At 27.9% G+C, this 15,433-nt stretch overlaps 2 protein-coding genes across 5 annotated transcripts in view; both read left to right on the top strand.

Annotated features, from left to right (window-relative positions):
• Positions 1-539: 539 nt before the first annotated feature.
• The window catches only part of LOC132930870 (facilitated trehalose transporter Tret1-like), a 59,248-nt gene continuing 44,354 nt past the window's right edge, over positions 540-15,433 (top strand). Inside the window, exons 1-2 of one of the 4 annotated variants that reach the window (XM_060996967.1) lie at positions 540-556; positions 1,073-1,151. The gene's annotated coding sequence lies outside the window, so the exon portion shown is untranslated. Of the gene's footprint in view, positions 557-1,072; positions 1,152-11,645; positions 11,767-12,928; positions 13,150-15,433 lie in introns of those variants that run through there. The other 3 variants (XM_060996966.1, XM_060996965.1, XM_060996963.1) reach the window with 3 other exon arrangements.
• LOC132929717 (uncharacterized) lies at positions 2,026-6,762 on the top strand. The gene is made up of 8 exons (XM_060995246.1): positions 2,026-3,698; positions 4,295-4,499; positions 4,613-4,780; positions 4,851-5,053; positions 5,210-5,261; positions 5,521-5,717; positions 5,798-5,963; positions 6,052-6,762. Exons 1-8 carry the CDS (start codon positions 3,678-3,680, stop codon positions 6,162-6,164), a joined length of 1,125 nt encoding a protein of 374 aa, XP_060851229.1. The 5' UTR covers positions 2,026-3,677; the 3' UTR covers positions 6,165-6,762.

Below are 15,433 nucleotides of genomic sequence, written 5' to 3'. Positions count from 1 at the left end.
AATATTATACATACTATGCACATATAAGGAAACATAAATTACGAGTACATAGTACGTAACATTTTATAAGAATTGTTTTGAAATTGTGTAATCGATTTAATTAATGATTTTTTTCAGGTATATATATTATATTGTATGGATATTGAAACGAAACTTTTAGATGTCGCATCAGTAGATTCTTTCAATCTCACTTTTATAGTTTTATGTATTAATTACCATAAGCAATAGGTCTAATAAAATAGTAGATTATTTATTAAAAACTATATACTTTTCTTCCAATAACAATATTATAAGACTTAAATCATATACATTAATGATTATACTTAACATAATATAGTTTGAAGAAGTATAAAAAAAGCTTATCGTATATAACTATATTATTCGAAAAATGATTGCGCAAACTAGTATGCAAAAAGTTTGTACTGATAACGATTGATATAATGATCGATCGTGTAACATTTATCATCTATTAGTTAAGCTACCGAATTCATTGTACTACAACCGCGCTCTCGTTACAATAAACTGAAGCTGGTAATTAAACAACTAGTAAAATGTGGTAAGTTAGGTCAGGATAAGTTAGGTACCATGAATTGTATGTAATAGTGATATTGAAGTAGCGAGTATAAAATTGTGTTTCGATGTATAAATTCTGATTGTGACTTTCAAAGTCGTTAAAAATAAGGCTACAGTGCCAATGATGACATCCTTCTTCAAAATAAATAAATAGGGTAATCGCCACCGAAATGTTTTACAAATAGTGAACTATAAATTGTAATATTAATCTCATTAATTCGAAATATATATATTTTTTAATTTCATGTGCAATAGTAATATCACTATAATACAAATGCGTGGTCATCAATATTATTCTTTACATGTTAACAATCGATATATAACACAAACTTACGTTGAACAGCTTAGTATTAATATAATAACATTTGAAATTTTACAATATTTTACTTGCACGAAAACACAATAAATATTGTACACACACACATAGGTACACATATTTTAAATATACCTTTATTATAAATGTGTTATAATGCTGTATTATAATAATTTTTATTTTCAGTTAATAAAACAGTCTGCTCCCACGGGCTGAAAATTGTTCACAACGCCTCTGCCATAGTCGATACAGATACAATAAATATGTAAGTTACCATAATTTTAAATATATTATCTCATCTCTTTTCAATGAGCAACATATACTATATATTATATTATAACAACACGTCATGTTTCATGAAACTCGACGTTCTTATATCGATGATAATAAAGTGTATTTACAGTCGTTTCCCACATAAATATTTATTAAAATGTATTCATAAGTCTCAGATTATAACAATATATAGTAAGACAAAATTGCTCAGCCAGTTTACACAATATAGTATTATTATTATTAATAATAATAAATATATTAAAATATACATATATTTAACGGTAATAACCATTGTTAAACTAATAAAAATGATAACATAAAAAATGTGTTTTCAATGGTAGTATAGTATCGTATTCTATGCGTTATTTTGAATAAAAGATACTTGAAGTTAAATATGTGTATATAAATTGTATAACATTATCGTGAAATAGTCATAATGGTCTGCATGCCTCTTGTCTGCAGTGTCTCAATTATTGTTTACCATAACCAAACGCGGAAACATAGGATTGTCAAAATAAATTTTAGTCGTTGTTCGTGATGCGACAAAAAAAAATTAAGGTAGGTCTTACCGGAAAACTAACGTCTTGAGTGTTATTCAAAATAAGTCGATAATTACGTCATATATAATGTATGACAAGTGAATTTTAGTTTTACAATCACCCACAACAAATTAAATTTAATACAACAGTCTATAATAAAACATAATATTAATATTCGTTCTATAATATATTATACATTATTTATCAATTGTATAATTTGAATTAAAGTCAAAGTAATAGGTAACTACTAAGTACTAATATTAGTTAACAGTAATAATGTATGAATTTTAACATCATTTCTGCAGTCGCGTTTAATTATTTCTTGATTCGAGACTGATTTTTAACAACTCGATGCAATTCATTATATTTATTTATATACCAAATTTTTAAAAAGTATCTCAAATCTCACCTCATGTTGTAAACAATTTGACGCTGAATTGTGTTGCTGTTTTATGTGCCCATATTGAATTGTAATATTTATTATAATAGTGCGGTTGGAATGAAGAATCTTTGAGTCATTAATGTTTTGCTGGCAATCTACTTCTATCTTTTGTCAAATCTTTACGACGAAAATGTTATGTTTCAGACATATAAGTATACATATTAATATTAAAGGTACAGTATGCATTTACCCATAACAATCGGACGTTAAAAATATTTACGAATACGTCATAAAATTTGTCGTTAAAGGCCTAAGCATATTTTGCATAGGTACCTTTATACATTATATTCTATTGATACATGCGAATATGCAATATTACTGTTTAACGTGACGTAGGTAAACTTGTATTATATTAGAGATTCGGACAACAGTTGTAAAAACTCGTCCACACGGTTGTTTAGTCGGTCAATGGTGGCAGTTAAAAATTATAGAAATAAGTATTATTCTTAAGGTCTCTTTTTTTGGACATTGCGTCTTATTCCTATTTATTTTAATGTTTTTCAAAAATTAAATAAGTATTGAAAATCGATACTTTCTACATAACATGTTGTTTTCAGTGACATTCGTTTTGATGTGGATACATTAAAGTGTTTTATTATTATTATTATTTATTTGATTAACATTTAGTCAGTGATTATAACAGCTTGGCAATTATTTTAGTTAATAGTTATACCAAATTATGACAATATAGAAAGATAGAAAACAAAAACATAAATACAATATTAAATAACGAAACCAGTTTCCAATACGAAATTAATTATATTTTTGATGACCGCTACAGATTTAATGTTGAGTATAGAAAAGAGGTCGAGGGGATGTTAGAAAATGTCAGGTAACTGAACAAAATTATATGCTTGTAAGTACTTAAAAGAGGGACAGATTAAGAATGTATGAGAAAGATCGCGATGCTTTCAGTTAAGTGTAGTGTAAGTACAAGGAGAAGAGTCATATAAACCAAGTTCATAAGTGTGATTGGATAGAATCCCACTGTGCACAATGTGTTTCATAACGTTTTGGGGACGTTATTATAGTGTTTCATGATTAACGTTGCTTTGTAACATAAGCGCGATATCACCGGTTTGTTTTTGTGTGCTATACAAATTTATAAACAATGAAGTACCACATGTAACGTACCATAGATGTTTTTGTGTGCTGTTTATAGTTCCGAAAAATCTGGTATACATGGAACGTCCCGGCAGCGTTATCGAAGGGCTCTTGTTATAATTAGACGTAGCGCGGCGATATTGTTTCCCAATTTTTGGGTAATACCCCGATACCCGTATACATGGTCCATAATAAACCGTATATCCATATTTTATATTTATATAATGTTGTTATTTATGTTATCATACACTAACTCAACAATATAAGTAATCGACAATAATATAATCGTCAAGATTTTCATTATGTCCTGTACGTCTGACTAGTTTGTTTGTCTTATGCTACAACACGCATACGGCACTTTTTAGTATTTTATACTATTTTATACTGTTTCAATTCAACAACCGCATCGAGCCATCGAAATTCATATTTTATTATGGCCGATAATAAAAGAAAGGTATGTTTTACTTTAAAATATTTTTTATTTATTAACTTGATAGGTACGTTTTGTAGTTTTTGTTATTAAGTGGATGTCAGTACAATATTTGTTTTTTTTCTCGGACTCATGGCACTCATGCGCAACTTAGATACCTAAAATGCTTGCACCTACAATCATTTTTTTATAGAGTCGGATCTAGAAATATGAAATAGGAGGGGCTAATTTGTATTATAAAAAGACAAAATGCTTATATAATTTTATTAAATACATATATTAATTATATATATAATATGTTAATTACAGTAGAATCTCAGTAATCCGACAGTTATTAGACCACGTTACTGCCGGATTAATGAAAATGGCGAATTAATGAAGGTTCACATAAAATATAAAAACGCATTTTTACTTATGTCATACCATCAAAAATATTATTCTCTATCATTTTTGTAATGTGTGATTTTAATCTAAGATTACTCAAAAACAAAGAAAATAGTTCTGCGTAGCTGTGCTCTGTTTATGTTGGGTGTGGCCAGAGGGAAAAAACAAACAGTGTGATGATATCCTCTTTACTCAATATATAATAACATAACAATATCTGGTATCTACTTCTATAGGTTTCTCCAAAGTGGGTGGTTGTCTTATTCCCTGATTACAGGGAATATAGTGTAGTACCAATAAATTGGCTAACTCTAACTGATCCTCAGTTTTGCTACTGGCCACCTGGCAAAGTGGATAGTGATGTCCTACAAATGGCAGAAGAGCCTGATTATACATGGACTAAGTACAAGGTTAAAGTCCATGGTGGGAACAAAACTTTTGGTAAGAACTTATGAAAACAAATTTAATACTTAATTAGCTAGTATTTATTTGTAAACAATTGTAAAAAAAGCCATTAATTAACTCTTAAAAAAATTATTTGATTTATTTCACAGATAATTTTAGAAAAGCATGGTACCAACAGGTCGAAATTGAAAAATCCACAACAGAGACTGAAATTGAAGAATATGAAGCCTCAAAGCCCAAAAGAATTAAAAAGGTGTCTGCTATGAAAAATAAATCTCTATTTGATAATATATCAGATCAAAGCAATGATTCGGATGGTAATTGTTTACAATTTAATTTCTTTTATCTGTAAATGTCATTAGTTTTAATTTAAATAATTGTATTTAGGTAATTATTTTGAAGTAATGGCTTCATCTACAAATTATCCATTACCTGTACCTGTACCAGTTACACCGGAAGGTGCAATAGCTTCAACAAGTTATTCACAAACAGTTGGTGTAGAATTAAGGCAAGAAGATTACACAGAGTTGATGCCAACAACATCAAATCAAACTAAAAATGTGTGCTCAACGTCAGACATTTCACTCCAGGTATTTATGTCTTATGTTGTAAATTAATTCCATTACAACCTACCATTATATTTTGTATTTTTATGAACCAATCTAAACGTAGAAAAATCTTTAGCATATAAATTTACAACTTGTTTTTAATAACTAAATCTTCCTTAATTCACATAAATGTTTTAGCCAAGAAAATTAAATGATACATTCAATGAGATTAATCTTCAACAAGATAATGGTAATAAATAATAATAATTAATTTTATAATATTAGTGTTGAAAAAATAATTTCTTTATGTTTCAATGTTTTTTAGTACATTAAATTCTGAACCCTAATTATAATTTTAAGTTTTTAATACAACCTAACTAACTTAAACTAAATTTTTTATCAACCTTTGCTTCAAACAATATATTTATATACCTAATATATGTTATAATATGTATATTATATGTTATAAATGTTATGTTTTAATATTTTATTCTATATAAATAATATAGATCCAACCATAAAAATGATGTTGAATAGAATTTTGATAAAAATAGCAAATATAGAAAATATTTTATCTAAAAACACCGAAGATAAATCTGCATTATTAGATGAACCATTTTTATCCAAATTTCCAATAACTAACCCTGAAGGATTGTTATTAGTTGAATCTTGTATATTGAACGAACATAGCTTTGACTCAAAACTGGTAAATAATTTGTTTTCACATATAAACACAATAACATGTCTATTGGTATAACAAATTATATATTCATTATTTTATTGTAGAAGTTTTTTATTCGATCAATTGGTGGTAGGGATGGCAAGGAACATATAGTTAGATCATTGTCTAAAATGTTAACAAATGAATATGCAGGAAAATGTACCATGATTGGTCGTGGAAAGAATATTATCACTAAAATGGGAGATACTGAATTAATCAAAATATTAACAAGTAATTTTATAATTTCTGAAATCAAATATTGTTATTTGGTGACGTAATAATCAGTTTATCAATTATTTATTTATTTTTTTGTTTAAAGAAGTTGTTAAAGAAAATTCTAAAAACAATATAACCAATTCAGATATAGAAGTAGAAATTGCTGAATGGTTGAGACGTGCTAACACAAGACTTCATAGGGAAAAACAAAATTAATAACTTCTAATACATAACTATATTTTTATTTAGTTTTTTACAAAAGACTGTAAAATAAGTAATATTTTAACTGATTGGTTTAAACTTTAAAGGATACATTATTTTTTGTTTTTGTTTAGATTGTACATAAAATACATTAGTATAAACCTAAATTTTTGCTTGCATTTAATATATTAATATTATCAATGTTGTTTGTTTAAATGATATTGTACTCGATCCTATTGTAATTGTTAAAGAGATTATAAACATAACACCTTCGCCTTATTTTTGTCTTGCTGATAGATTATTTGAAAAAATTTTCATAAAAGAATTGAAAGTAACTATTAATATTAATAATAAACGGGACAAATATATTATGTTAAAGAACAGCGATTTTGTGATTGTTAACAATATTATTAAGCCACAACATGAATTAGGCTTCAAGTTAATTGTACAAAAATTTTTGGATTCTTCCTCTCTTTTTACTGAGCCAATTGTATCTTCAATTATTGGCTTACATACAGTAAATCCTATTGTTTTATCAAAAAACTTCACAGTTGATATTTCTGATATAAAATATAAATGCTTTTTTATTTATTTATCAAATGATAAAGCTATAATTTCTACATTAAATCATTCATTTATTGAAAAGTATTATTAATATGATTATACTTGGTAAATAAATGTATGTATTGAATTATAAATGTATATTGTATATAATATAATCAATTCTATATTTGTAATTTTTATATTAAATAAGATTCATTTTTAACCTATACCTTATTTATTATAATTTTTTATTCTTGTTAGTGATATGCTCTGAATTAACAAGATATAGATAATATCTAATATCTATAAGAGTCTTATTATAACTTAAAATATCTATTTTATGTCTCTTGTAATTATTTTGTTTTTTTAAATAGTATGTACAATTTTTATGAAATTATTTTTAAATTGAAACACAACAGACTATTTATTTATAGTATTCATATATGTTAGTTATAATATTGGTTTTTTTTTAAGAAAATGTTATGTTTTATATCATTTTATAATATACATATTTTATTTTATTTACGTAACTTATAATCTCAAATATTTAATAATATGTTGTTTATTTTTATTACCATAGGTACTTAAATAAAATATCAATATTTAAAAAATTTAAACTGTGTATTTAATTATTTTTTTATAATACTTCCTTTCCTTTTAAACATACATACGATGTTTAATAGAAACATACATACAATGTTTAATAGAAACATACATACAATGTTTAATAGAAACATACATACGATGTTTAATAGAAACATATATACGATGTTTAAAGGTGACGTTTCGATAACGTTTCGGAAAAACATATATGGTATGGTAAAAGGAAACATAAAGATAACGTTTTCTGAGTGTAAAATTGTTACGGTCATTAACAAGCACAGGGACGTTACAGTAACGCCAATGCAACGCATATGAGGATGTTGCATGTCCTCATGAAATGTCCTAGGAACATCAATGAAATGTAAAATTGCACAGTGGGAAGCGAATGGATCTTAGTAAATCTAAGTTATTGATTGAACCAGATTTTTTATTAGGACTGTTGGGAAAAATAGTATTGTTTTTGGTAGCAGAGCCAGTAGTTGGGATAAAGTTTGGAAATGTGACGACGTAAAATAGGGATAAAATCAGTCCGAGGTAATCGAGCTTCGGAAGGTAAAATTGTGTTAGAAGTAGATTTGGCTAGCCTGTTCGCTACTTCGTCACTATACATGCTGACGTGGCTATAGGGACCCACATAAGTTGAATTAGGCGACTTGCCTGATTGAAGTTATTCGTATATGATTTGATATGAAAAACGAGAGGGGGTCGTTTAGAATTAAAGGGATTAGATATTAAGGATTGTAAACAAGACAATATGATCGGAGACTATACTAAATATTTATTATTATTATTATGGGTTAAATTTTAAATGAACGCAAAAGGGTTTCGTAAATAACCATAATACTCTACGGTATAGAAGCGCGATGAAGGGGGCAGATTACTGGCAAAAGAAATGTGCAGTTTATGTACACAGAAGGAATATCCAAGTGATAAGGGAGAGACTGAGCCGTTGGTATAGATGATCGTAAAAATGGGAAAATTAAGTTTAAGGTAATTACAACAAAATATCATTGACCATAAAGTGTTAAAGTAATTTTAACGCCGTACACAATAATATATATTGTTACAATACTAAATCGGGTTTCCACTATACAAGTATAGTATATGTTCGCAATGTTCGCGTATATACAGAGTGTACAGGACTATTTAACAAATATATAGTAACATTTGTCAAATAGTCCTGTTACACCTTTTATAGGTGCATAAATATCGTTTGCTGTGATTGGTTGGTATCCAATATCCACTTATAGTATATACCCACGGTGTTTATATATTTTTCCTATAATTTTACACGGCCACATTTTAGAATACTGATAAGAAGACGCTAAAATATAATACTGACACCGATCATCGAGAATACGTCTTTAGTAAAACCACATTTACCTTGTTTAACCAATGTAAAACGTTAAGGGCGGGTTGATCGTTCGTAGCGTCATTGAATGCACGACAATACGCGTTGTGCATTATGGAAACCTGCACTTACACTATATAACAACCAACGTTACGGTTACTTCGACTTCTGCAAGCTCTGTATCGCGGTCACTGGTAATTCCCGAGGGTTTATTATTATAGAATCTCACCGGATTTCACCGATTACTATTATGCCGAAAATATTGTTCGAACGCTTGGTGCCGAGAATTTATAAGCCCCATAGTTATATCAGGTCATGGTACTCCGTTTACCTAAGACCGTGGTAAATTCGGTCACGACCGCCGCCCACAACGTCGTATACGCCACATTGCAGTGTATACTCGCGGCGAGCGGGTGGTAATCGTGATAATTCCTGTTAGTCGTGATTTTTATTGCAATCGTCTACGCTCGTCGCCTTCGTCTTTCTTTGCACCTATGTATCGACGCTGTACGATTCACGACGATGTTCCATCGAACTATTTTCGGAACATTGTTAATTTACTGAACACCCTTTTTTAAAACGTTTAGTTAGCTGGTGTGCTGAAAACGATGGTAAAGTCAGAAGTTGTTGCTCGGACTTTGAAGTTATAGTCATTAGTTAATAGTTATTTATAGTTTATCATTTATTGTGGTATAATATTATAACGTCTAATTGGTGCGTGGTTCGTACAGATAAGCAATAACGCAGTAGATAGTTTGAACTGTCTGAAGCCGGGTTCATAGCCACGCCGTCTGTCGTGTATTTTGACTGTGATAAAAATACCTAATATGAAACATTGCCACTTATTAAATAGACTAGTAGTTGCTCTCAAAGCCTACCGGTTCCGGCGGTTCCAGTCACCAAACTCGAAGATTTTTGTATCGTATAATGTATGTATTTATGTATATGACTTATATTATATCATGTAAGTTTGACAAATCTAAATCAACACCCTAGGTAAAATAGTAGGATGATGACATATAAATATTAACTAATAAGTGCATAATAATTGTCGCTTCGTATTATTCGTATTATAGTCAAAAATTCATAAGGATCCAACATCCAACATTTATATATATTGCGTACATCTATACTAATGATCTTTAAAACTATTTTGTTGTTGTGGTTGACAATTGGATAGTAAAGAATTTGTTATTAATTTTATTGAGTATCATTGATCGGGTAAGTGGCAATTACTTATCTACCCGTTATAAATAGTAATTAATGAATAGTTAAATATTATAGATTACAAATGATAATGTATATACATATATAGATTATAGGTAGGTATACCTATATAATTATTTATTATTAAAATACAAACAGGTTAACATTTTGAATATAATTTTTTTCTAACAGGTCCAAACTTGCTTTGCCCATAAAATTGATAATTCAACATCATTGCCCATTGGAGTTTGGTCGAAGGAAAAAAATATAAAAAAACAACATTAACTCATTATACAATATTATAATACTTGTATACATAATATTATACCTACCTGTACCTATATGCCATTATTTTATATACATTACCACATATAACATACTGAATCCCACACACCTAAGATGTGACAGTTCGACACTAAAATAAAATATAACAATAATAATTTTATGTATTTTGCTAGAGACACACATATTCAGATTCACCAAGTATACTCATCCCCATTTCTTCCTTTCTTAATACACATATCCAAATAATAATTATTGGAATTTTAAATATTTTCAAAGACCATATTTATGTAGGTATACTATTTAAGAAATGTCATAGAATCATTACAAACATCTTTTATTTAAAAAAAAAATTTACATTTTATTGTAAATTATTAAGCAGATAATTTTGTCAAAAATGTTTATAAATCTATATCGATATTCAATCGAGTAGTTTTTAAGTTTGTGTACTAAGAATAATAGGTTCATTATAATGGATTTGGAAAGTTGGGGCTCTATGTCACTACCTATGATGATTTGAAAGTATAATAATATTATCCTTAATATACGAGTATCTATATACATTTTAATGAGTCAGATTCTAATGACTTTTATAATTTTCAAAACAATGATCCATTTAATAATTTGCTGTAAAAAAGGCAATTATTATTATAAAAATGGAAGTCTGTAGTATAATTAATATAGATTTATCATGACTACAAATTATTTTGAAAAATATTTTAAAAAACGTTAATACTTTTCTAAAAAACGAATGTTTACATTTAAAATAATCGTCTTGTATAATAATAAAAATATTACGGTGGGCTAAATAAAAAATATACCAACTGCGTCGCAGAGGCGGGAATAATTGCGTTTTTGAATCAAGTCACGGGCCAAAAATCCTCGGCTAAGTTTAGCCGTGGCATTCCGAAAATAAATATGAGACTAAGCTATAGGTACTGTGTTCGTTTACGTTTGCATGACATATCGTTCGCGCGTATAATACTGATACACGAGTTCTTTACCGCGCGAGTTCCGGTAAAGTTTAGCACAAGTTGTATACGACACCGTGCATACTTTTTCGAGAATTATACATATTATTACTTACACGAGTTGCAAAAATAATAATATTTTAATCATTGTTGTATTCTAAATCGTTGCAGTGCTTTCGATTACAGTATTATCTTTATTATTGTCCGATTACGACTGCAGTAGTCGACTTGGGGACGTGTTTCTAAAATTTCCATGCACCTCCTAGCGCACAATACTATACGTCTAAATATTAATACGCTCTATACTTGTAGCTTACATTACGATTGATGTAGATATTCTTCAGTTATCAAAAAAAAAAAAAATAATAATAATAAATATATTTATACGATACATTATAAAATCAACTTCAACTAAAACATTTAATGGTAGATTTTTTTTATTAAAATCTTTATTTTTGATACACCTCCATTCATAAGCTACTATATATGCTTGTCAAAATTAAAAAAAATCGTAACTACCACTAACTTCGTATTAAATTTTTGGAGGAAATAGAAAGAAGAAGAAATAAAATCAATTCTGTGGCAGTTATCGGACTTAAATTTTGCGCAAACAAGGGGAATAAAGCTAATAAAGAGGACCAGAAACTACAGCAAACTTCAGGTAAGTGATTTTTAGTTCGGGATTGGGTTCTTTGATTTTTTTAAAATTATAATCATCCAAACATTGTATTATAAAACGATTAACAGTTACAGTTAACACATGACATATATTTAATATAAGCGCCAAATACTTTACGTAAATTGTTTTTAATACCTAGTATTATTGCTATTATTAAAATATTAGTTTGCTTTATAGGGATAATTTGATACCTGGTTGATGGTTGTATTCGTTATAGATCATTTAAACTCAGTAATCAAATTCTACATTGTTAGTTTTAGAATTTTTTCTGGCGAGGAGATAATGTTACGAAAAATATTTTCAATTTAAATTGAAATTTTGATTCTTTTGATTATTAGTTATTACTATAGCCAAAATTTGTATAAATTATAAATACGTACTTGTATATTCTTATTAGTAAGATAATTTTGATTAAGCATTAAAATTGAGATCATTAATATTATAACAATAACTAGGAAGAAAAATCCGCCAAACTTTTAGTTTTTATATATTTATTAAATTAGAACGTAAAACCAATAAAAATGCTGAGTTACTTTGTGTAATTGTGCTTTAGTCTCATTTTTATTGAAGATTTATTTTATATATGAAATTTGTCTAATAATAGTAACCATCATTTATTATAATATTATGTGTCTATATTATCATAAATGAATTAATACATTTTGCGAATGGTATTACGAATATAGTTAAATTAATCGTATAATTGTTGATCGGTCATTATTTAGCCCTACTTCAAAATAATAGGAAACACAAAAATCACTGCATTGCGTGGGTTGTTTTTTTGATTTTGTATAGCTCAAGGTTTAGAATTTCATCTTGATTCAAGTAATTTTTTTTTGTGGTTTTCTGTTGTGAAATTAAACTACACACAACTTTAAGCCTTTACCTACACAATGTTACATAATATTCAAGATAGGTACTCGAAAGCAGAATATTATTCGATAATTGTCTTGAGAGGTGTCCCGCGATAGTGCTCATCACCTACTGTAGCGGCACTTTGTGGTGAGGTGAAGGCGTGGTGTACGTGTGCGTATTATATGCGTATACATGTATGGGTTTGTGTGTGTGTGTAAGCGTGTATTACTCACTGCGAATCGCAAGCGCGATACAACGCGATTGTCACTGTCGAGGCTGATGGACGAACAAACCGGTGGCAGTTTATACCGGGCTTTCGACGAAACCGGTTAATCCGTCAAATTCGCGTGCAAGTCACCTGGAACTTTTGAACTTATCACTCATACGCATTATTCGTCTTATATTATTCACCCGCTGCCGCAGCAGCAGAAGCAGCAGAAACTCCACCGCCGTACCTTGTCGTTGTTTTATCCGCTTTTTATCACCTATCCCTGTGGTACTTCATATACAGTAAGCCTATATATTTTATATTATATCATTTATACGGATTCATATACTATCGTATAGTTATTATAATAAATCGGGTTGTGCTCTAATGATGCGTGATCTACAAAAAAATAGTCTTACTATTTGTAATATGTATAACATCAATCATTATTTTTCCAATTTTGCTTAAATTAATGTAAGCAATTTAAAGCAGTTTATTAATTTTATCAAGAAAAATTGATTAAATACAAACATTAAGTTAATAGATGGCAGATTTCGTTTATTGAACCAAACAATTGTTGCGGGAACTAATTCTAATCCTAATTATTGCATTTATTAATCGTTTTTGTTATAATTATACTAATATTATTGGTTTTATGGTCATGTTTCGTTTTGCTTTTTGTTTAAATTTTCTTTCGGTTGAACGAACCGTTAACTCTATATATTAAAATATGTACCTATAAAAATACAATATAAAAAAATTTCATGAGGTACCGGTTTTTCTTGGTTTTTACATTTATCTGTTATTAAAATCAATATTATAATATAAATAAATCCATAATTCATTATAATATAATATACTATACTTACGTCAAATCTACCTCTAAAAAAATTATTTTTTATAACGGTTTAAAAAATAATTTATATCATAATATTTTCTAGTACTGTCAGTAGTTACAAATTATTATAAATATATAGCAATGGGACATGGGTTTCTAAAAAGTTTTGAAGAAAACAAATTTATAATTGTTTAATGTTTGAAGTACATATTATAATTATAACTACCTATTGTGTTTTTGTACACCACGTCTTTTGAGATTCGTAAAATAGTTTTGCTATACTTATATAGTAGTGTATAGTATATGCTATATGGCCTATACGTATATTATTAATATTAATAGTACTATCAATTTTTCAAAAAAAAAATAAAATAGAATATCTGTATTATTTTAATCGAGTATAACTCTAGAGACGTAAAATTAATTCTATTATGATGTATAATTTTCATTTTTTGTGATACATTCTAAAAATCTAAGTCAAATTAATAATTTCAAATTGTTGGGGTTGTAACCTTTGTTCTGAAAGCCCTACGAATCAAAATTAATAACTTATTATTTTTTAAATTAAAACAATCGTTTCGATAAATTAATAAATATATAATAATAATAAAAATAAAAATAAATGTTAAGGTGTGCACAAAGAGCCAAGATTTTCCAACGGCAGCACGGCAAAACCGATTATAATTTTGATAATACATTTCATATTATTGAGGTATTAGGTGGAGCTTGTATGGCATACAGCTGAGACCCAAGAAAAAACTGCCGAGCATATGATTTTATTTTTACAAATCATTACTATTGGTAGACATAACATGAATTTAATTAATTTTATCTAAGTTTATTAACAACCTACCTATATGTTATATTATGTATATATATATTTATATATATTCCAACACATTGTTGCATTTGTGACGTATAGAATTATATATATATATATATTTATGTTTCACACATAAATGTGTCGTACACGCACAAATAGATACGAGACATATACCCATTAATGCACATGTTTATATATAAATTATACGTGCGTGCATACGTGTGTGTGTTGTATTGGTCATTGGCGGAAGAAATTATATACTTTTGTTTAATATGTATATAATATGTGAGGAATATTAAACCATATTGGCTCATATAAGTATGACCTTTCGATGCGTATTGTTATCATTTCCATATTAAACTATTTTGAACGTTTTTATAATGTGGCCAAGAAAAAAATCTATTTCAAATATCTTTTCTTTCATTTTAATGTTTTTTGTGCCTATCCTGAAAACGGAGAATTTAAAGCTTTAAAGTTATACAATTTATTATTATAGTCGCAACATGTTATATTATAGTGTGAAGGTTCTTGAAAATCCATTATATATCTACCTACGTCACAATATAATATACCTGAATATATAAGGTCATCCACATTATTATACAAATGTCGATATATCGTGTACATAAATATCGTTCATATAACAGAAAATAAACTTTGTAAATTTAAAAAAATAAAAATGTCTTGTCTGAACAGATATTGAACATTTTATAATAAAATTCAGAAAACTGGGTAAAAAGTAAATAACATTGTACATAAATAATATTACCTACCTATTATAATAAACGGGCAAATGAGCAATGAACACTGGGCGTGTATAAATGATAATTTATAAAGTTTTTGTTGAAACATTTCCAAAGTGCATTTACATGTTATACACGCGCAATTATATTTTTTTAAATTGGAAAATTTTTTAATTCCCACA

This window comes from Rhopalosiphum padi, chromosome 4, assembly GCF_020882245.1.
Source record: "Rhopalosiphum padi isolate XX-2018 chromosome 4, ASM2088224v1, whole genome shotgun sequence".
Classification (NCBI taxonomy): domain Eukaryota; kingdom Metazoa; phylum Arthropoda; class Insecta; order Hemiptera; family Aphididae; genus Rhopalosiphum; species Rhopalosiphum padi.
Note: the sequence above shows the minus strand (reverse complement) of the source record. Positions and strands in the feature narration are given on the sequence as shown.